The 22,490-nt window shown below is 41.9% G+C and overlaps 2 protein-coding genes across 3 annotated transcripts in view; one reads left to right on the forward strand and one right to left on the reverse strand.

Moving 5' to 3' along the window:
* csrnp3 (cysteine-serine-rich nuclear protein 3) overlaps positions 1 to 5,747 on the reverse strand; it is a 29,790-nt gene extending 24,043 nt beyond the window's left edge. The window contains exons 1-2 of the mRNA XM_054787137.1: positions 5,549 to 5,747; positions 5,080 to 5,123 (exon numbers count right to left, since the gene is read on the reverse strand). The gene's annotated coding sequence lies outside the window, so the exon portion shown is untranslated. The remainder of the gene's footprint in view (positions 1 to 5,079; positions 5,124 to 5,548) is intronic.
* Positions 5,748 to 10,979: 5,232 nt separating this feature from the next.
* Positions 10,980 to 22,490, forward strand: part of xirp2b (xin actin binding repeat containing 2b) — a 41,948-nt gene continuing 30,437 nt past the window's right edge. The window contains exon 1 of one of the 2 annotated variants that reach the window (XM_054786987.1): positions 10,980 to 11,217. In XM_054786987.1, coding sequence (XP_054642962.1) covers positions 11,182 to 11,217 — 36 coding nt within the window. In that variant the 5' untranslated portion in view covers positions 10,980 to 11,181. Of the gene's footprint in view, positions 11,218 to 13,113; positions 13,769 to 22,490 lie in introns of those variants that run through there. The other variant, XM_054786991.1, reaches the window with a different exon arrangement.

Raw genomic sequence — 22,490 nt, forward strand, 5'->3', positions numbered from 1 at the left:
CAGCACATATTAAAAATACAATAAAACAAGAAAACCAACAAAAGCGACAAAACCCCCCCCCAAATTGAAACAGAGCAGTCATCTTATGACAATAAAGTAGAAATATTCGAATCAAGCCATAATATTACTGGAGCACTGCAATGCGTGAACGCTGAAACAGAATGAACAGATGAAGGAAAAAATGGAAATGAGCAGGAAAGTCACGCGCTTCGAAGCAGAACAGGCGTGGAAATGTGCTGAAATCTAAAATGGATGGATGAATGATACCTAGCATGATAGCACAAGTGTTTATATGAGTCTCTACTATTAAAACGGTTAAAATGATACTATGCTAACGTTACCAGGCAACACCCAGCATGGTAGAGCTCAGCGTCTGCGTAGGTTAATGCTCATGAAAATGTCAACAAAAAAGCTACTATGCTAATATTACGATGCTAGCGCAAACATGCTAACACCTAACACGATACTGTAGCCTTTATATAGGTTAGCATGCAAAACCTAGCACGATGTTGCTAAATGTCTGCCAATGATAATACCAAAAATGTTTACATAGGTTTCTGATCATGAATACAGCTACAATCGTGACGGTCATTTGCTGCTGCGCCTCGTTCTCTTTTTCTCTCTCTCTCTCTCTCTCTCTCCCACAGCTGGGCGCACAGCAGGGGCCGGGACAACTGGACACACCGGCAGCTAATTATCCTCCCTCCTACTTATACCTGAGTAGGAGCAGCTGTGAGACGCCGGTTCCTTCCTTGCTGCTGGTCAGAACATTCACGGCATCTCTACTCTAGCATTCCCAAGTTTCGGCGTCTCTACAGCTGGGTGCTCCAGTTGTCCCTCTGTTCTGCCTTTTGCATAGTTTATTTTGTGTGTACACCCTTTTCCTGGAGTTCCGCTACCCACGGACTCCAGCGCTTTCTGTTTGCTCCCGCCTAAGACTATTAAAAGAACTGTCACCACTCACCTTGCTGCTGCACTTTGTGGTCCGCCGCACACTCACACGTAACAACAATGTTACTATGCTTATGTTGGGACGATAACAATGCTTAACGGTAGCATGCTAAACCTAACATGATAGTGCTAAGTGCCTGCCAATGGTAATACCAACAAAAATGGCTAAAAATGCTATAAAGTAATATTAGAACAAAAAACTTTACAAGCATAACTTGGTAAGACTATGGGGAAAGAAATATTCCCCATAAACATCCAGCAGGCAAGCCTTATCATTTCTATACAAGCTCTATCGTGGTTGTGAACGTCATATTGGTAAATGTAAAACAATGCCACATGACTACATGGTGGGGGCTCATGTCCCCACACATTCTGATTTGCTTTCATGCTCTCTCTAAAAATGTGCCAATGAAAATGTGAGTGTGTGTGTCTTGGACTAAACTTGAACTATTCATAAATGCACGTTTAGCGTGCTCATATTAGCTCGACAGGCCTCACGTACGTTCCGCATGCATCACACGCAATCACAACATCTACTGCTTTAATAACGCATGATATACACGATAACGCTGTGCTAACGTCTCGGGTCGCCGCTGATGAAAACAGGAAATACGAAAAGCAATTGCAGCACCAAGGAAGAATACACGGCATTTTGGTCAGGTGGTGTATCAGTCCGATAATTATCAGGCCAATATGAGGGATGGCATACCCGTAAATCCAATAACATTAAAAATAGCTCCGCTAGACATGAAATAACACCTTATAGTCACCTTTACACTCCTATGGCCCAATGTAGTAGACATAATAAGACATATTAGGCATAATAAACCTCTTAACCACCTTCTAAATATGCTATTTAACGTGATTAGAGCCCTCTAAACATGAAATAACACCCCTGTAGTCACCTTTACACTCCTATGGCCCTATGTAGTAGACATAATAAGACATATTAGGCATAATAAACCTCTTAACCACCTTCTAAATATGCTATTTAACGTGATTAGAGCCCTCTAAACATGAAATAACACCCCTGTAGTCACCTTTACACTCCTATGGCCCTATGTAGTAGACATAATAAGACATATTAGGCATAATAAACCTCTTAACCACCTTCTAAATATGCTATTTAACGTGATTAGAGCCCTCTAAACATGAAATAACACCCCTGTAGTCACCTTTACACTCCTATGGCCCAATGTAGTAGACATAATAAAAGAAAATAGGACATATTAGAAGAAAAACACCTTGGACCCTTTCAAGTCACCGCTCCACACTTCCTGCTTACTCTATGTACAGTATATCTATGCACATGTATTTCTACGTGCGTGGAGCCTAGCATTATTATTATGAGAAGAAGTGATGTCATGGAGGCTTCTGATCCTTCTTAAAGTCCCAAACAGACTCATTTGCTGTCAATTAGTCATGAAAAAGTCAACATTTGGTCGCAGACAGCAAGTCAAACATGACATTGAAGCCTGTCACATCCAACTCATGTCCGACTTATTGGAGTCATCCTCCTCCTGGTGTGTTCCTTGCACATCTGATCTGCTGGTGCTTTTCGTGCCATTTTCATATTTCATTTTCATTGATACATTATTTGCATGCATGCAGCGATCATATTCTTCCTCGTTTCCTTGGAAAGATGCCTTCTACGTTCCTCTGAAGTGCACTTTGGACATGTCCTTACTTCTGTTCACCTTTCCAAAGAAGATTTGAAAAAAGCAAACATTTATTTGCTTGGTTTGACTTAAATGGAAGTGTAAAAAAGACGTCAACAAAATAAGGGAATAATTAAATAAATCAATATGAAAATGACAATGACTTACAAACAAGTATAAAAAATATTGATGAATAATGACTTAAATAAAAATGTAAAAAGGTAATAAAACCAATTAAATGATGACTTACAAATGTAAATAAATGAATACAAATAAAAAATGACTTGAATAAAAGATGCAGATGAATGTTTTCCTTTTTCCTTTGGCGCAGGAAAGGCGGTGGATGCAGACAATCGATGGAATAAAAACGTGACGGCATCACAAAGCTGAGGCGTGAAAGCCCAGCGCTCCCAAAGCATCGCCTGTTCCTGCTGCGTGGATCATGTGACTTGCATCTCATGTTCACGACCATGCGCATCATGTACAAATGTAAACAACAGCTTCACTTTTCATTCATTCATTCATTCATTCACTTCCTAGCCTGTGTTCTATTCACCATTCCAGCTAAGATCAATGACCCAATCACTTCACTCTCCAATAGTCGCCGGGTGCAAAAGGTGGCCTACAAAAGCAAATAACCCCCGGGCCTCTAATTAGCTCCACTGGCATTAAGAGCTGTGGCTGTAGGCAACCTTCCGACATCGTGTTTATCAACTCCAGCCTCCGGCAGCTTTATATGCCTCTACATTATAGATATGTAGAAGTAGATAATAGACATAATAAGACAAGTTAGACATAGAAAACCTGTTATGACCTTTTAAATATGCTTTTTTAACATTATTACAGCCCTCTAAACATGAAATAACACCCCTATAGTCACCTCTACACTCCTATTGTGTAATAGGAGAATAGAGGTGACTATAGGAGTAGACATAAGAGAAAATAAGACATATTGAGCATAGAAAACCTGTTTATGACCTTCTACAATGCTTTTCAACATTATTTGAGGCCTCTAGACATGAAATAACACCCCTAGAGTCACCTTTACACTCCTATTGCCCAATATAGCAGACATACAGTAATAAGAGGAAGTAAGGCATATTAAGCATAGAAAACATGTTTACGACCTTCTAAATATGCTTTTTCACATTACTAGAGCCCTCTAGACATGAAATAAGATAAAATATGCCTTTATTAGTCCCACAAGGGGAAATTACAGGCTTACAGCAGCAAAAACAGAGTAAAAAAGCACACAAGAGCATAAAAAGTGCAAAATAACACCCCTATAGTCACCTATTACTCTCCTATTACTCATGATAGTAGACATAAGAGAAAATAAGATTGTTTACAAGACACGCACACACAACTGTTGCTACGACGCCTGGCTGATAACTCGACGCCGTGCGCCGTTGATGCGGCGCAAAGTCAACACAGACATCTGCACCAGCCTCACTGGATTACAGCGAGACATCCTCTCATACGTCCTGTCAGGTGGCGCCTCGCTTTTCCTCTCTGTTTCCAACCTTCCAAAAATGATGAACATTATGAGAGCCGTCCAGACATGAAATAAATGCTAAATGGTTCACTTGGCACTCAAAGCGCTTTGACAGTGTTAGCACATTTACCTCCTGATGACGCAGCATCAGGAGCACCTGGGGGCTCAGTATCTTGCACAAGGATACTTCGACGTGCAACCATCAGGTTGGGAGACGACCACTCTACCACCCCGCCATGCCGCCATAACAGCCCTCTAGTCATGATATAGACGGACACATGTTATCATTGGGACACTTCCTGGCGTTTCAGGTGGCTCGTTAGGTTTTTTGTCAGGAGCATTTGGCACAACGTCCTTCCTCTTAAAGTGAATGTTTGTTTACAAGCGAGCTCAGGGCAAGTTAGGACAGGCCGTTAACGTCACAGGCAGGAGAAAAAAGGAGTGCCTGATTTGCTCACCTGCACAGTACGGATAATCTCACCTCAGTGGAACGCTTTTTGAAATCATTGGTTATCAGAGCTATTATGACGACGTCTTAATTCCCTCATATCGGCCCGATAATCATCGTGCACCCCTATTTATAATTATGTCACATTGTTTTCATTTAAAACTAGAATTATTCTCTACAAAAGGCATTTTTGTTCATATTTTAGGAACAAATGAATGAGATTGACATGATTTCCTACGGGAAAAAATGCCTCGGTTTTCCTACGTTTTGGTTTGTGTTGGACCTTTTGGAAGGAAACAAAGAGGAAAAGCGAGGCGCCACCTGACAGGACGTATGAGAGGATGTCTCGCTGTAATCCAGTGAGGCTGATGCAGATGTCTATGTTGACTTTGCGCCGCATCAACAGCGCACGGCGCCGGGTTATCAGCCAGGCGTCGGAGCAACAGTTGTGTGTGCGTGTCTTTTTTTAAACGTGGAAACACAAAAGTTGTGAGTGAATCTAGGATGAATCAAGCCTGCAAGCTTACCTTTAAGGAAAGATATTAGACTGCGGCTTCCTGCGTCTGGTGTCCTGTGGAGGATGGAGACATAATAAAAGAAAATGAGCTTCTGCAGCAGGTTATGTAACATACGGCAAGCTGATGGAAGACAGCACAATGAAGGGAAGTTTGCCATGGATGAGGGATGCATGGGTGGTGGGGGGCATCCCGGGGAGGGAGGGTGCTAGACTTCCTGTACTGCAGTGGACTCTGCAGGGAACCACACTGGCCTTACTTCAGCCGGGATTGTGTCATGTGACACACACATGTGCACCCCCCTCCTCTAATGATTTGAGCCACACTGATGTAGCAGCACAAAGAACATGGTATCACATTGTGATCAATGCCATGGTATCACACATCCATGTTCCTTTACACACAAATATCCATGCAGTGTATGAATCATCCATGCGTGCAATATGCAAACAAACTTGCTTATTGTCTGCCCACCGCTCACCATTCATGTCGCCGTGCAGACAATTAAATCAAGGCCCCTCCCTCCGCTCCAAGCACAACCTCCAGCGGGCTGCAGTGGCACCATCCAAGCTCCCCGATGCTGCTATAGACGAACCGGCGCTACGGTTGACGCCACGAAGCCTTCTTCCAGCCAGCCGGAAGGAGGGCTGGGAACAATGGTGCGGCATCAGACTGACAGGCTAGCAGCCAACGTGACTCCCTGCGTCCAATCAGGGCTCAAACACCAGGAATCAGCCGCAGAGCCTTTGCACGCTTTTGTGCACCGGCGCAAAGCGAGCTGTCACATTATTATGCGCCGCGCAGACGAGAATGCAATCAAACGCAAACACCACAGACTTCATTTTTGATAAGATACTGGGTAAAATATGTTGTTTGACGCTTTTTACAGCATGGGCATCCTCGCCACTTCCCGGTTCGAACGTGCTCCCTCACTCTATCGCCGTTTCCCCCAAAATAAGTCAATTCATAAATGATCGCTGTTTCGTGGTTGACTATTATTAGTCAAACAATACTGGAAGTAAAATTGTGGTCACTAGGCCTCACTTATGTTACACTGATGAGACATACTTATTATAACTTATCATAACTTGTATGGAGTCACCCACGTCATGACAGAGTGGAAAGAAGTACGCCACCCATTCTGCCTGCAAGTGGTACGTTTTTGCCTTCCTTCGTTGTCTTTCTTCCCCACTCTATTTCAAACCCTTTCTTAAAGTTAGAATAAATAAGTTGGAGGCTAATTAGAAATACACTAGGTCCCCAACTTACGAACACAATTGGTTCCAGACGACCGTTCTTATGTTGAATTGTTCTTAAGTAGGGGAAAAGGTAATATTACCAATGATATACTGTAGGTACTACATGTACGTGTATACATATACAGTATATGTGTATGTATGTAAATATGAGTTTGGATGCAGTAGTAATATTAAACCAGGATAATTAATGAAAAAAACAATAATAAAAGTGATATAATAATACGTAATGATAAATGTTATTTACCTTTGAAGAGGAGTGGTCGAGCATACGTCGTTGTGGTGGAGGAGGAGGAGATATTGAAAAAATGACAAGTCGTCGTCGTGGTTAGACTCTTCTAAAAGAGGTAGTGTTCTGTGGGTGGTGTAGAATTAAGCAGGCCTATTAACTCTTCATAAACTTTAATCACACGCTCTGTCCGGGTTGTATCATTTATCTTTCCATTTAGCTTGACTTTTTTTGTATTCACTATGTCTATGCATTGCATGCATTGTCTATGACTATGCATTCTTTACTTGTGTATCTTGCTTGCTGCTGTAACAGATGAATTTCCCTGCTGTGGGATTAATAAAGTACTACTACTACTTACACTGTATCTCCCCGGCGTCTAACTCTTCCTCTGTTGGTCTCATTAGCGCTAAGGCTTTCTGTGTTGGTCCCATTAGCAGTGTCACAGTGCCCTCTACTGGTCAAGCATGTACAGTAGCAGTAGAAATACTGATTGAGCGACTACAAGGCAAAATAAAATAAAATATAGACCAGTCGGCTTGTGTTTGTATCCGTGAGTGTTCGCTAGTTGGGTGTTCGTAAGTTGGGGACCTAGTGTAACTCGTTAGCTCGGTATCTAGCGGCGGCTGTCTTTTGTGTCCCTTCAGAGACCCCGTAGCCTGATCATTAGCAGTATGTCCCAAACAAATAATAATCGGAGGGCAGGGGTGTTATCTCATGTGGTACGTTTTTGCATTTGTAATTTGGCTTTCTTCCCCACTTCATTTCAAACCCTGTCTAAAATTTAGAATGAACACATGGGAGGCTAATTAGTTGTACCTTGTTAGCTAGCTCGGTAGGTATTGAAGTAGCATCTTTTATGTCCCTTCAGCTATTCCGTAGCCTGCTCGTCAGCGTTGCCCAATGTTGTGTAAACCACTGATCTGTATTATATATCTGGATAGCTCATTGGCGATGACTTGTGAAGCCACACGGCCGCCATATTACCACTCGAAGGAAACGCTTGTCGGACAATGACTTATGTGAGAACTTGTGAGTTGTTAAGTGTGTTGTTAGTTTGTTACCCACTCACACTAAATGCAAGGTTAGTCTTCACACTAACCTCGCACAACAGGTGTGCTTGAGCTTAGTCATAAGGACTCGTATGATCATTTTTAAACATTCTGTGGATATCATACCATACCTGAGTCATAAGGGCTTTACACGGGGGGCCGTGGGGGATATGGAAACAAACAACCACCACTAGACTACTAAATCATTTCCGTTTGCGTGCAAATATAAAAAAATACGTTTTTTTTGTTTACCCGAATTTCAAATGAACCCCCATATGGGGACAATGTTTATATATTATTACATATTATATTACATTTTACATATTACATATATTCCATATATTCCATTCCTTCCATATTACATATATTACATATTATTCCTGTGGTTTTTGTTCAAATATATTTCTATATCAGAAAAGAGCTTATTTCTATTTCATAACACAAACAAAAAAATTAGCATAATGTGAAATAATTTTAAAACTTGTCTCTTTTATAATTCATATTTTGTACAGACGAGAGCATAGTGAATTGTATGAAAGTAAGAATAAAAAGTAAAGGATCATGACCATGGATTTTAGTGGAAAAAAGGGATGGGATATGCAGTTCAAATGAAAATCTCTTTCTAGAGGAGTAAAACTATCATTGCTATAGGGGAGTGCTGAGCCAGGGTGCACAGTAGAATTTTGTCCCAAAGGCAATGAGAATTGGAAGGGGAAAAGTACATTTAATATAGCCAAAAGATAGAGAATAACGTATCAAATGGTTTTTAAGGGACGAAGGTTGCGTTACTTGAAGGAATGGGAGAATCTCCCCGCTTTTTAATGTCAAATATAGATGTTCTGTTAGCCTCTTCATCTGCTTTGTACACTATGTACGCTGTGCCAATGTAGTCGACATGTGAGTGCTAAGATGGCCTCTCTGTGGCTTCAGCGGCTTGCACTGCGGCGTGCGACGTATGAGCTATCCAGATATATAATACAGATCAATGGGTGTAAACATGGAAAAATAGGAGTTTAAAAGTGACTGTGGGGTGTTATTTCATCTCTACAAAGGCTATAATAATGGTAAAAACCGCTTTTAGAAGCTTATAAAGTCGTTTTCTAAGCTCTAACTACGAAAATAATACATTTTTTTTAATCTTAATCCTACTTTTCGTGGTAATTAATACTTCTCTGACAGTGTCAATCAATGCTGAACGTTGTCATTAATAAGTCAGCGCTTCTCCGTGGATATAAAAAATGCACAATAGTTTTGTATTAAATGCATTTACTGCCATTATCGGTTATTACAGACAACTATTTTGACCACGTGCCATTCTTTTCACGTGTGGCATTATTCGTTGTAGAAATGAGTATTCACCTCTGTTGACCGGAATGACTGAATTATACCGCCCCCCTTTGGTCGCATTGTGGAATGGCACCTATTAAGCACCAAGCAGACATGGCTTCCTTTGTTCTTGAAAAAAACATCCTGTGGAGCGCCTGTTGGATTGAATGCCCCATTACGTGTGGATTACACATGAATAATGGATACTATAAACTATGGGAAGCTGCTAAGAATTTTGAGCTTGTCTCTCAACTGCTGGATCTCCTGTTGTCTTCACTGTACTGTATTTACAGAGGCGCGTGCTTCTCTTGTGGGTCACTAGATGGTGGTATTATGGTTTTCTAAATGACACAACTTTTTAGCTTCATGAGTAGGGCAAAATATAAAAAAAAAAGAAGCTCTCGGCATGATGCAGTGCAAATGACAATATATTCTAAACATAAATATTAAACACAAATGTGTGTAAATAAAAAGAAAATGGAAAAAGATGTAAATAGCATTTATTTAAAATAAATTAAATACATACTGTATATAAAATACAATATAATATTAAACCAGCGTTACAACTCTTCATGGCTCATAATAACCTGGTTAAAGTGTGTAACTACAACAGAATATTAGGGCCACATTGGAAAAAAATGTGGGATTTCGAGAATAAAAGTCATACCTTTACGAAAATAAAAGTGTTAAATGTATGAGAATAAAGTGTCAATATGAGGTGTGGTGGTGTCGTACGGGTCAGAGGGAAAATAGAGCATAGCTGTTCAGGAAGGAAGGAAATTTTCCTCTTGCTTCAGGCAAGCTTTTATTTATAACGTGGCAGCAAAACACAGCAGTGCAGCACAGACAGATTAGCACGGGTTAGCATCATCTCACTTCCGCCTTCCTTACCCCGCTTACAACTTTTTTCTCCTAAATGTACCACTCCTTTTCTCCTTTGTTTACAACTTTTATTAATTTACGATTTTACTTTAGAAAATTTACCACTTTTATTCTCGTAAATTTACAACTTTTTTCTCGCCACATTTACGACTTTTTTTCTCGTGAATTGAAAATAATACGTCGTCAATTTATGAGAATAAAATTGTGAATTTACAACTTTTTTCTTGTAAACTTATGACTTTGTTTCTCGTAAATTTATGACTTTTACTCCCATCAGTATTGCTTTTCTTCTTGTAAATGTACTACTTTTATTCTTGTAAACGTATGGCTTTTATTCTTGTAAATTGACAAGTTTTTTCCCTCGGAAATTTACGACTTTTATCCTCGAAATTTCAGATTTTTTTTTTTTTCAATTTGGCTGGAATACTCCGACGTACATATGAAATGTTAGCTACTATTAAAGAGACTCATGGATTTTCAGACATGTGTTCTGTCTTTTATCTTGAGTTAAATGTGTCGTTCATTCGGAGCTGTTAGTACACACAAATACATGCTGAATTATATTCACTTTTTGTTCATTTGTGGTTTTGTGCATAAAATACAGTAAAAATGGGCATATTTCACACATATTCGCAGATGGTGATTAATCACAAAGGATTAATTAGGTTCACATTTTTAACCATTTGCCATGCCTAAAAAAAGCAAACAAACATGAAAATATAGTTTACAATAAAATATAATGACATCGTAACCACAAAGAAAACAGATTGAAACATGTCAAAAGAAAGAAAAAAGTATGTGCACTGCAATACTGTATCATAATAAGTAATAATACATGATAATAAATAATAATATATCATAATAAATAATAATAATAAATAATAGGCAAGTGGTGAAATGTGGAGTGTTTGTGTTTTCTGTTTAGTTTCCTGGTTAGGTGGCGTTAGGCGGCGTACAAGCTTGAGGAGTTTTACCGCACATCGCCACTCTTTGCCTTAAATATTGACGATGTTTACAAAGTGCAGAGTGTTTGTTTGTGCATGTGTTACAGTGAGGGAGCAGACTACTTCCTGGGTGGTTGTGGGTGATGATGCACAGACGGCTCAGAGAGTGAAAGTCCCTGCGCCGTTATCCAGATCCTCACCAACGCGTAACGCAACACCAGAAGCTGATCTGTGATGGAGGGCAGCCAGAATGTCGGCTTTGTTTCCCAAGCGTGCAGGAGTAGGAGGATGAGGAGGAGTAGGAGGAGCGCTCTGTGCTTGTTTGTGCAAGGAAGAAAGTGATCTTCCCGAGTAACCTGATGGCTGCAGGATGGATGAGCGAGCAGGCTTTACATGACACTCCGCAGGGGGGCCTCACGTGAATAATGCATCACCGACACCTCCATCCAGCCCATCGTAAGGTTTGTCAAATGATGACTGCACTTCCTGGTGTTGCAATGTTTGCACGTCACTGTTAGCATCTTCTCGGTGCCGCTGTGAGGCTGCAAAGAAAGCCAGCGCCTGTTGACGGTGCTGACCCGGAGCCCCCGTGATGCCGGCACACCCCAGTGGAAGATGAGGGAAGCAGACCGTATTTTAAGGAGTAAAGATCATCTGGATCTTTATTAGTAAGGATCGTTTGCTCGTGAGTACAATCATTGTCGTGTCGCACGCGCGTTGTCACAAAAAGAACATTCAAGACGTGTTGTGGACACACAACAGTGTTCTTTTCATAGCACGGACATCTTTGCTATCTGATTTGGAAGATTTTGGACCATTTCTACTCTCTCTCTGCTGCATTTTGTGCGGTTGTTAGAAATGTCGATGACACGCAAGGCGCATTCTGCGGAAGCCACGGTCCCAAGCTGACGGTCACGTGACCAAATCAAATCAAGAACAACGTATTCCTTGCATCTCATAACACTCAATCCCTTCTTTACATCCATCCATCCATTTTCTATGCTCCTTATTAGGGTCGCGGGGGTATGCTGGAGCCTATCCTAGCTGACTTGTGCGAGAGGCGGGGTCCACCCTGGACTGGTCGCCAGCCCCCTTCTTTACATGATTATTATTATTCTCATGACATGATTATTTCATGGTGAATTGAATGTAAGAATAAGGGACTTTTGAGGCTTATTATTGTAATCAAATGCAAAAACACACTCAACTCAAGTCAGTTCCGTTCATTGCAAGCATGGAAACCAATCCAATATTGGACACCCTTTTTTAAAATCAATATTTAGCTGTTTTTTCATTCATTTTAGTCAGCAACCGCTTGCAGGTATTTTGAAACCCTCTTTAAGAAATGAAAATAAAAAATAAAATTAAAATAGATTTTAAAAACAGTTTACACCTTGTGTATGCATGTAGCTGTTACTACATGCTCACACCATGGATAGAAACCCACTAAACCTTGTTGGAGGCTTGTAAGAGGGCTTCATAGTCAAGATAGATGTGTCCCATTCCGTGCATAAATAGCTGCCTCCTTTGTTTTAGCTGTTTTTATATCTTTAGAATGCACGGAAATGAGAAAGACATGTGTTCACGTCTCACAAAAGGATTGTGGGTGATGGGCAAAGTTGCCATAGAAAGTGCACTTTTCCTTTAAGACCAGCATTGAACTTGTGAGTGTTGTGTTCTACGTTGGTCACTAGGTGTCAGACAAGCACCGTGGAAGCACCAGGCTTGGACAACCAGCTTTTATTGCAGCTTGAAATGATCGCAAAAGGCACAATAATGATAACATACTACTGCTACTAGTACTGATTATAATAATAATAATAAGAAGAAGAAGAAGAAGAAGAAGGGTTACTATTACAGCCATAGCCCACAACAACGCCACTCATTCTGCTCTCCTATGAAGTGCTTATTTCCCTTGATGGTACGTCCACTATATTGACTAATAGGAGTGTAACAGTGACTGTAGGGGTGTTGTTTCATGTCTAGAGGGCTCCAATAATGTTAAAAAGCGTATTTAGAAGGTGGTAAACAGGGTTTCTATGCCATAACTACGAAAATATTCCATTTATAAAGAAGGAATGGGGCTCCAATAAACCGCGATAAAGGCGGGATGAGGTTTAGGGCCTGTACCTAATGTTGTGGCCAGTGTGCCTGTGGTGCTGATCTGTCATGCTATGCTAATATTTGCTACGTGGCGAACGCTTAAATGACATAATGTGTCGCAGCACACGTGCATGCGTGATTAGTAGTTGGTCTGTATGAGTCATATTGGGGGCGGGGCGAGGGTGGGGGCCAGCGTATCCTTGGCAACGCCAACAAATGAGCTCCTGCACGACATTAAACGATAGCTGGTTTGTAGGAATCAGTGTGGATGTCAAAAGGAGCCGTGAAGCACATCAGCTGGGCGTGTTTCACGTCTCTCCACACGTGCTCGCACATAACCCATCAAAGATGAGATATTAGAACGATGGTTTCCTTTGTATTGCCATCGTTTGGTCAGAGGAAGCATGGAGGCACTGCCTGCGTTCCATGCTGACTGATGGGAAAAGGCTCTGGTGCTGCCACGCGCAGACGAATGCTTAAATAAGCGGGGATTACTCACACCTGAATGTCCTTCAATGTCTTTTTTGCCAAGTCACTACAAGACTGCGCTTACCAGGTCTGGCCACAAGATGGCGCACATCACTCACGAAGCTCCACAAGGCCAAAAAATAGTCATCGAATATTCATGTGAGGCGCCCTGTACAATATTGGGGACAAGTATTGTTAAATTAACTGTTATAACTGTTAGTTCCATCTTAATAGCCCCCCACATTGTTTTTTCATATTAATGTGTTCATTCAGATGCAGAGCTGCAGTACTTATTTTCGTCACCGGGTGGCAGCCGCGGTAGGAGTGTTCACTTGAGACGGCGCTTCCTCTTCCGGAGTAGCAGAGCGCAGATGACGCAATCAGCAGTGGTCCTCATTACAGACGCCGTGCTGACATTTTGTTTATTATTTGGTGTTTCAGGTGGGATTGTGTATGAAGTAATGCATTTGTTATTATCAGTATTGGCTTATTAGTAATGGCGCTGGATTCCATTTCAGTTATGTGTGGAACATTGACTGTTTTACTGTACTTAGCTGGCGTTGGCATGCACGGCTAAGGTCAGCCGCTAGCTGCGCGTCATTTTGGATAAGGTGTGTTCCATTCGCACATTTATATTAGCATTTCAGTGATATTTATGTTGTTTCATTGATTGTTAAATGTGCTGTAATTCAAAGTGTATGGAAGATGCACTTTTCTAATTGATGCACCGCTATATGAATATAAGGTATATTTCTACAGTATAAACTAGCAGCAACAGTAGTAAACTAGTAGCGGTGGTAGCAGAGCGCATTTGGTACAACTAGCATACAAAATGTCTTCCTCGTTCATAAATACACATGACTTGATGGAAAATGTCCTTTATGCCAATAGATGGTAATCATGTGAGATGTTGAGAGTGGCGTGGGAACTTTATGTCAGCGATGGGAAGGGTGTCAATTTTGGGACACATCATCAGTAGTGTACCTTTGAACCAGTGGGTGTGTGGGCCTTACAACAGGAGACACTCTCCTCAAAGGATGATCAAGCCAGAGCCTGTCCTGCCCACTGGGTCATCGCTCAGGCTTCCCCCTTCCTCACACGCCCCACCCTTGAGTAAGGGCAGGAAGGAAGGGGGTGGGTCTAAAACTTCTTTAGGGTCATCAGGCGGGTACCCTCCTTCATTGGTGTTTCCATGATAGGCCCACTGAGAGGCCCATGGCACCTCCAAAGAGCTCATCGGCAACACCTGGCGTCCCAGGTGTGTGCCCCCCTCTGCTTTGAGCCCAGCAAGGGTCCTTGCGTTTGATCCATAGCCACCGGATGCTTCTTTCAGACGCTTCAGAGACTGATCGTATTGTCTGTCGCAGAGCCTGTCCATGAATGCTGAGGTCTTCATCAGCCTGATGGTAGAATAAGCCTCTGCATCATGTTCAGCTGGATGGACCTTGGCCTTCCATCCTTGTTGTGCACTTCCTGCCAGATCTGTGTAGCGCAGTTTCTTTCGTTCATAGGCCTCTTCTGTGGAATCGTCCCATGGGACGATGATCTCTCTGATGTAGACCACCTTTAGTGAGGGGGACCATAGCACCAAGTCTGGCCTGAGGGTGGTGGTTGCCATCTCTGGAGGAAAGATTAGTTGCTTGCCAAGATGGACTAGCGTCTTCCAGTCCTGGGCCATGGCTAGCTGTCTACCTTCTGGTTTTGTGGTGGGGGGTTAGGCTGTTTCTGTCCCTCTCGAACGAATGTTGGCACAGAGATGGAATTGGCAGCTCTCAAGGGCAAGGAGTTGATGGTGTTCCTCTTGCTCTCAAGGGCTGCTGCCAGGCTCTTGAGGACCTGATTGTGCCTGCAGGTGTGAGGTTGGTCCTACAGCCGGTCAAGATGTGTTTGAGAGTCGCTGAATCTGGGCAGATGGCGCAGGTGAAGTGAAGTGAACTCAGGGGAAGTTACGACAGGCCGTTAACATCACAGGCAGGAAAAAAAGGAGCGCTTGATTTGCTCACCTGTACAGATAATCGCGCCTCATTGGAGTGTTTTTTTTAAATGATCGATTATTGGAGCTATTTTTAATGTTATCTGATTTATCGGTATGACGTCATAATTCCCTCATATCAGCCCTATAATTATCTTGCACCCCAAAAATAATGAGAATAAAATCACTTGAACTGAACATTAGCCCAGCGTATGACTCATCTTAGCTGTGTTTATTTCCTCTTATTTTGGGGTCCTTTTTATGTACTGCATGCATATATAGATAGTTTTACATTAGGTAAGATTAGATTGTAGTAGTTTTAAAGATAAATGCTGCATTTGTGCTCGTGCAGAGGCGGCAATAAAAATGATATAGTGTATTATGTTACATTCAAGTTGACAAGTTAATTCTTTGGAAAGGTTTGAATGACTTGAAGAATGTTAACATGCTAACATTCGCATGGTAACCTAGCATAATAAAATAAGTGTTTATATAAGTGCCTGCCTCTGAAAATGTAGTATAATTATGTTAGCATGCTAACATCCTACCACTAGCATGATAGTGCTAAAAGTGTCTGCTTAAGATCATGTTCAAAATAGCAATAGCAAAAAATGGTCATATGCTAATGTTAGCATGATAGCAATGCTACCATGCTAACACCTAGCATGATAGCACAATGTGCTGGGAAGGTTAAATGTCCTGAACAAGTGCCATGACCAATTTTTTTTTGTTATATGCACAAATGCCGAAAATGGTCCTATCTTGCAATGTTAAAGAATCCTTGAAAAAAATTCCTGGATCCAGACGGTGATCCGGATCACCCCCAAAATTTAATCACTCCTTCTATATCCCATTTCCGACAATTCCTGAAAACTTCATCCAAATCCATTCACAACTTTTCCAGTTATTTTAAACACAAACAAACAAATAGATAAACGCCGGCCAAAACATAACCTCCACGCTGCACTTGGCAGAGGTAGTAAATATGACCGCTGGTGCACATACTCTATGCATGTTGTAGTATTTGTACTATATGTGTGAGGAATTATATCAGGAATGCTTAAACAACAAGAAGTGTCCTCACAATTCTTGATTTATTTAGTATTTAATGATATAATTAGTTTTACTGGTTACATACTGAGAAGAAATGAAATCACGTGTTTCATGCAAGTCAAGTGGATGCTAATCCAACAGGAATAAAAGGATTCATTAAGGCTCCCGGTCGTCCGGCTCGGTTATGAATTCACTTCCACGCCACCAGCGGCTCTGCAGCTTGTGTGACCTGTGATTTAATATGCTTACCGTGCACGGCAGCAGAGATTAATTAGGCACGATACCTTCTGCATAACGACCGCTCACCGCTAATAAAGCCTTTTAGTGGGAATCGGTTAGTGGTGGTCCACTGGTAGCTTTTCGAGGCGGGATAACGTGTCCCGTGTGCCCGTGAGGGACAAGGTGATGTTACAGCAGCAGCACCGTGACGTCCGGTAGAAAAGGAAATGGACAACATTTCATCTAAAGTATATATCATGAGTGTACTGTACATTGCACAAGCTCATGGGCGTGCATGTGACTCCAGCTAGCAGCTCTCCGGTACGACTTGTTCTTCAGTCGACTCCACACGGTACAGCAGGGGTGTCCAAAGTGTAGCTCAGGGGCCATTTGCGGCAAATTCACCTAATGTGTCTGGAAAAGTAACGTATTTCATATCATAGAATAAACAATACAAGACTTTTCATTCTTTTTTTCATTCAATAAATTCTTCATTTCAATCATTTCATAATTAATAGAAGTTTTTTGAGGGAGCGGGGTGATTTACAGGATAGACAAAACAGGACAGAATCATCTAAAATGTGTGAAAATAGTATTTCAAACAAAAGAAAAAAAAATGAGTAAAACATTAAAAGCATTATTATAAATAAGTGATGAACTAGTAAGAAGTACTTTGAGAGGGAAAAGGTTACTGACAGTTCCCACATGGCTCCGTTTGCCATCCGTCATCCTTTCAGCAGACAAACACGACCTCACGTGACTGAAGTGCCCAAAATAACAATGTTGGGATTAGAGAGCTGGTATCGGAAGTATGGATATTTCAGCACTGATATCTAGAAAGCAGAAACACGAGCAAAGAAGGCTTTGAGCTGGCGGTGACACGTTGAGCTTTGAATGCCAGAGTGGAAGAAAGCTTTGGACGTGAGATGTTTGACTGTGAGAGTGGACAGGTGAAATGGTAGCGATGGAAAGGTTGCATGTTGGTAGCATTGATCGTTCCATCGCTGTTGACCACAATGTGGGTCATGAGGCTTCTTCTTTTGTCACTTGAGACGTCTTATTTTTAGGCTTCTTTGGTGTCTTCTGCTGTCCGGCTCGAGTGTCAGGCCGGTCGATGTCACAGGACAAGCAGCTGCTAAATATATTCCTGTTGCCACCCGTGTTTGGCTAGCCTGCTCCAAAATACATGTACAGTATCAATCATTAGCGCTGAAGCTATTTGGTGCTGGTGCAGCGTGTGGCTTGCTCCAGCTTCTCCAGTAGGACAAGGAACATGGAATGTTGCGGTGCAGGCAAACGTCAGGTGATGTTGGTCCACAAACTGATGGGCGCTGATGGCGGAGACAGCTCGGAGCCTGGCGCTGTAATCGAGTCCAGACTCGCTTGGCTGTCATTCATGCTTCATTCTGGGGTCATCCAGGGCTTTGTTTCACAAACATAATGTAGAATGAATGGAAGAATAGTTTGGAAGCTGAGATGAAGCAGCAGTGAAATGCTGTTCAGATGTATAAATGTTGAAATGTAGAACGGATATAAGGTCTCCATAAGAAAGAAAACCAAGCACAATGTTAAATGTAATCTGATATTATGAACTCATTCAATTCCAGACATTTTTCAAAAGACAACCCCTTCAGGAGCGCGCATTCTAGACCATTTGGACTGATCTTTCAAGGCCCACAGAATATTGTGTTCTATGGTTATATAAACATGGATCCTACCAAAAGAAACATTAGACTCCCGTCTTTCATCAGAAAAAAAAACTTTGTTTCTACCTTTTTCTGTTCTTTAGTCATCAGCAGTAGAACGTAGGTAAGTTTCAGGAAAACATCAGTTCCCAACTAAAAAAGGGAGAAAAACAGCTTTTTGTGTAAAGATACATTTCAAGCAGAACTTGAAGCATCAAAATAACATTTACTTACAAATTTACAAATATTATTTACAAATATATTATTTACAAATATTTACAAATATAATATATTATTTACAGATATAACACCATCAAATATTTACAATTTTCACATTTGGAACTAAACTGCATGTGCATGCTTGTCCGCTCCTCTACACGCTCTTCACCTACGATTGCGTGGCCTCCCAGAACAACACCAGCATCATTAAATTTGCGGATGACACTACAGTCATCGGTCTGATCACTGGTGGTGTTGAAACATCATACAGAAGAGAGGTGGCGGACCTCATAGCTTGGTGTCGTGATAACAATCTCCTTCTCAATACAGAGAAGACTAAAGAGATGTATGAGCGCCTTGACAGGAAGGAGGAAGTGAGAGAGCTGCATTCTAGGGAAATGTTAATGCACGGACATGCACACATGCGCGCGCAAACGTGTACACACAAAGTTTAGTTCCAAATGTGAAAATTGTAAGTAGTTCACTGTGTTATATTTGTAAATAAATGATAACATAAAGCAAGCCTTTTGTGTGTTGTTGATGTTGGTGGAGTTATTTGGATATTTGATCTTCCACAAAAGCAAACAAATATTTGAAAGTTCTGCTTGAAATGTATCTTTTCACAAAAAGCTGCTTTTCTCCCTTTTCTAGTCAGGAACTGATATTTTCCTGAAACTTGACCAAATTCTACTGCTGATTACTAAAGAATGCAAAAAGGTGGAAACAAACCTTTCCGATGAAGATTCAAGATTCAAGAGTTTTATTGTCATATGCACAGTAAAACAGCAGTTCTACTATGCAATGAAAATCTTATTCTGTTCATTCTCCCAAGAAAAGAAAGAAAACACAAGAAAAAGAATAAGAAAAAGAAAGACGGGAGTCTAATGTTTCTTCTGGAAGGTTCCATGTTTATGTAACGTGCCCTGCTTCACCCTGTCCGCTCGGGGGCCCGAACACTACCTTCGCAATGGGAGACGAGAGCGCTGATCACATGGCCAAAAGCCCAAACCGTCAACCACGTGTTCAGCGCAGCTCTTAAGGCAGAGGGAGTGAGGTTTACCAATGTACGCTTGCGCAGCCTCCCAGGTATGTAGCCATAAGACACAATATTCTGTGGGCCTTGGAAGATCTAATGGAAATGGTCTAAAATGGCCGCTACTGAAGGGTTGTCTTTGGAAAAACGACTGGGATTGAATGAGTTTAGCATTTTGCCTTCCGGTCCGTTATTTTGAATAAAATGTGTGAATGAACAGACGCATCCTTTCCAGGCAACCAATCAGTATCTACCAACGTTCACTGTTTGGATTAGATGATGGATTAGATGAAGTTCTGTGGAAGAAGTCGCAGCATCTGATCTCCTTGGCTTTATTCACAAAAGTGTAGAAAAGCAAATCAAATGTGTGAAGAAATCAAATGCCAAATCCTGTGGAGAAGCTTGCTGGAACGTTTGAGTGAGAGGTCAAGAGTGTCGTCCGTGGTGGGTTCTATCTTTCACAGCATGAGAGCTGGAGGCTAAAATGTGCTCGGGGCTTTGGAAGCGGCGTAAACACTTTTTTGTCTTGGCTGGAGGATGAAGTGTGTGAATGCAAAATCTCTTGACGTTCTTCTTGTTAGAAGAGCTGTTCAGGTGTTCCTAGAAATGTCAATGCCATCTACTAGAAGGATGCCGTGGTGGACGTTATAGTACGGCGACACGTTCACAGTTGTCCATTTTGTGGCGTTTCGTGTTCCATCTACCCATCTTCTACTGTACTGCTTATCCAGATTGGGTCATGGGGGCAGCAGCCTAAGCAGGGAAGCCCAGACTTCACAGATACGCCTGACTTCCATTCATGTCCTGTGGACCTCTTCCGCTGTGGGTGCCAAACCCTCCCTACAGGACTTGTTCTGAAGCTTCCTGTGAAGATGTTAGCATGTTAGTGGCTTGGGGGTGTGTCAGTACTTTACTGACTTACTTCACAGTCATGGGTCACTCAAACAGTCATGGGTCGCTCTTACACAGTCATGGGTCACTCTTACACAGTCATGGGTCACTCAAACAGTCATGGGTCGCTCTTACACAGTCATGGGTCACTCTTACACAGTCATGGGTCACTCAAACAGTCATGGGTCGCTCTTACACAGTCATGGGTCACTCTTACACAGTCATGGGTCACTCTTACACAGTCATGGGTCGTTCTTACACAGTCATGGGTCACTCTTACACAGTCATGGGTCGTTCTTACACAGTCATGGGTCACTCTTACACAGTCATGGGTGGCTCTTACACAGTCATGGGTCGCTCTTAAACGGTCATGGGTCACTCTTACACAGTCATGGGTCACTCTTACACAGTCATGGGTGGCTCTTACACAGTCATGGGTCGCTCTTAAACGGTCATGGGTCACTCTTACACAGTCATGGGTGGCTCTGAGAGCCACGTCTTGCAGTGTTAATGCTTGCTGTGGTGTTTCTTCTGCACGTTAGCAGCGTTAGAGCACATTAGCATGCAAATGTGTGCATTGTCTTGCTGAGATGTGACATGGCGTATGCAGTCGTGAAGGTTTGCTTTCTTTCTCGGGGTGTCGGAAGCGCAGTAATGAGGCGCATAGTGAGCAGCGACTGACTTGGCAGATAATAAAAGTTTAAATTTGTCTTATTTGCAATGCTAATGTCATTGTTCAGAGGAAGCAGATGTGCAGGGAGAGCTCGTGCACAGGCATTAGCCCGCTGACATTATTGGGTGGTGATTTAGCGGCTTGTGTGAACATGGCCGCCTGTCTAATTCCCTGCTTGACTTATTGCTTCAGCCCCTCCTCTTCCCCCACAGCATTGTAAAGGTGTGATCGTACATGTGTGTTTGAACACACACGAGTACAACGTCGCACTTCTCGTAGTCACGCCCTGAGCCACAAGCGCAGGTTTAGTGTAGAGCAGGGGTCACCAAGGTTTGTCCTTGTGAGAGCTACTTTTACAAAATGAAAATGGCCAAGAGCTACTCATTTTTGTAACATTTCTTTTCAGAGCTTATTTTAAACCCAAACAAAGCGGATATGCTTGTTTTACCAGAACATGAACAACATGCTGGTGTCCACAACTCACATGTTGTATTTCACAATGCATTTCTTTCTACTGTTCTTTCATTATTAACTGGACACCTGAATGAAAAGCAGGCTTGCGGGCACCTCGTGGTCGTGGGGGCTACCTGGTGCCCGCGGGCACCACGTTGGTGACCCCTGGTGTAGAGTGAGATTAGGAAATCATGGTGTCACTTTGAAAGGACGAGGAGATGCACGAAGCCTCTTGAGAGCGTTTACACTCCATTCCGCTTTTCATGCGAGGGTTCAAAAGTTAAAGTGGGAAGTTTCCTTGCTGCAGGATGCAAACACATTTCTTCTATTCTCATTTTTCATCCAAGGAGCGGGAGAGGCACCTGAGGGAGCTTTTTCTTCCAAATGCACAAACAATCAAAGCAGAATCGAGGTGTTTTTGTCAGCCCTGCAGTGTCTATAATGAGCGTCCTCTTCCTCACGCCCCCAGCCGCATTTCCATAAATTACAATATGCACGTCCAATACGTGGAGACGTTGGCGTTGCAATACTTCCAGCAAAGAGCTTTTCAGTTGCATTCAAAGACACCATGTCATTTACGTTGAATTCACATGTTTTGAGTGGACTTTCTGGGACTTCCAAGCATCCTTAAATGCATCAACTCGTACTCTAAGAGTTCCGTTAGTGAGAGAGAGAATATCTACTATTCTTTATTTGGACCACACGTAATGAAGACGTTGTTATGTTTGGATTGTCCCTGAACGCATTTCGCTGTCAACGAGGAAGCACCTTTTATGACCTTTATTCTTCTAAAATTGTGAACATTTTTTCTTGTTATAATACGACTTTTTCTCTTCATATTTTGACTTTATTCTCGTAAAAATTACAACAGTTTTTTTTCATTTCTGCTGTTTTTTTTAAATTAAATTTTCCAACTATGTCAACTTTTTTCTTGTAAATTATTTTTTCCCATAATATTTTTGCCT

Source organism: Dunckerocampus dactyliophorus, chromosome 9, assembly GCF_027744805.1.
Source record: "Dunckerocampus dactyliophorus isolate RoL2022-P2 chromosome 9, RoL_Ddac_1.1, whole genome shotgun sequence".
Classification (NCBI taxonomy): Eukaryota; Metazoa; Chordata; class Actinopteri; order Syngnathiformes; family Syngnathidae; genus Dunckerocampus; species Dunckerocampus dactyliophorus.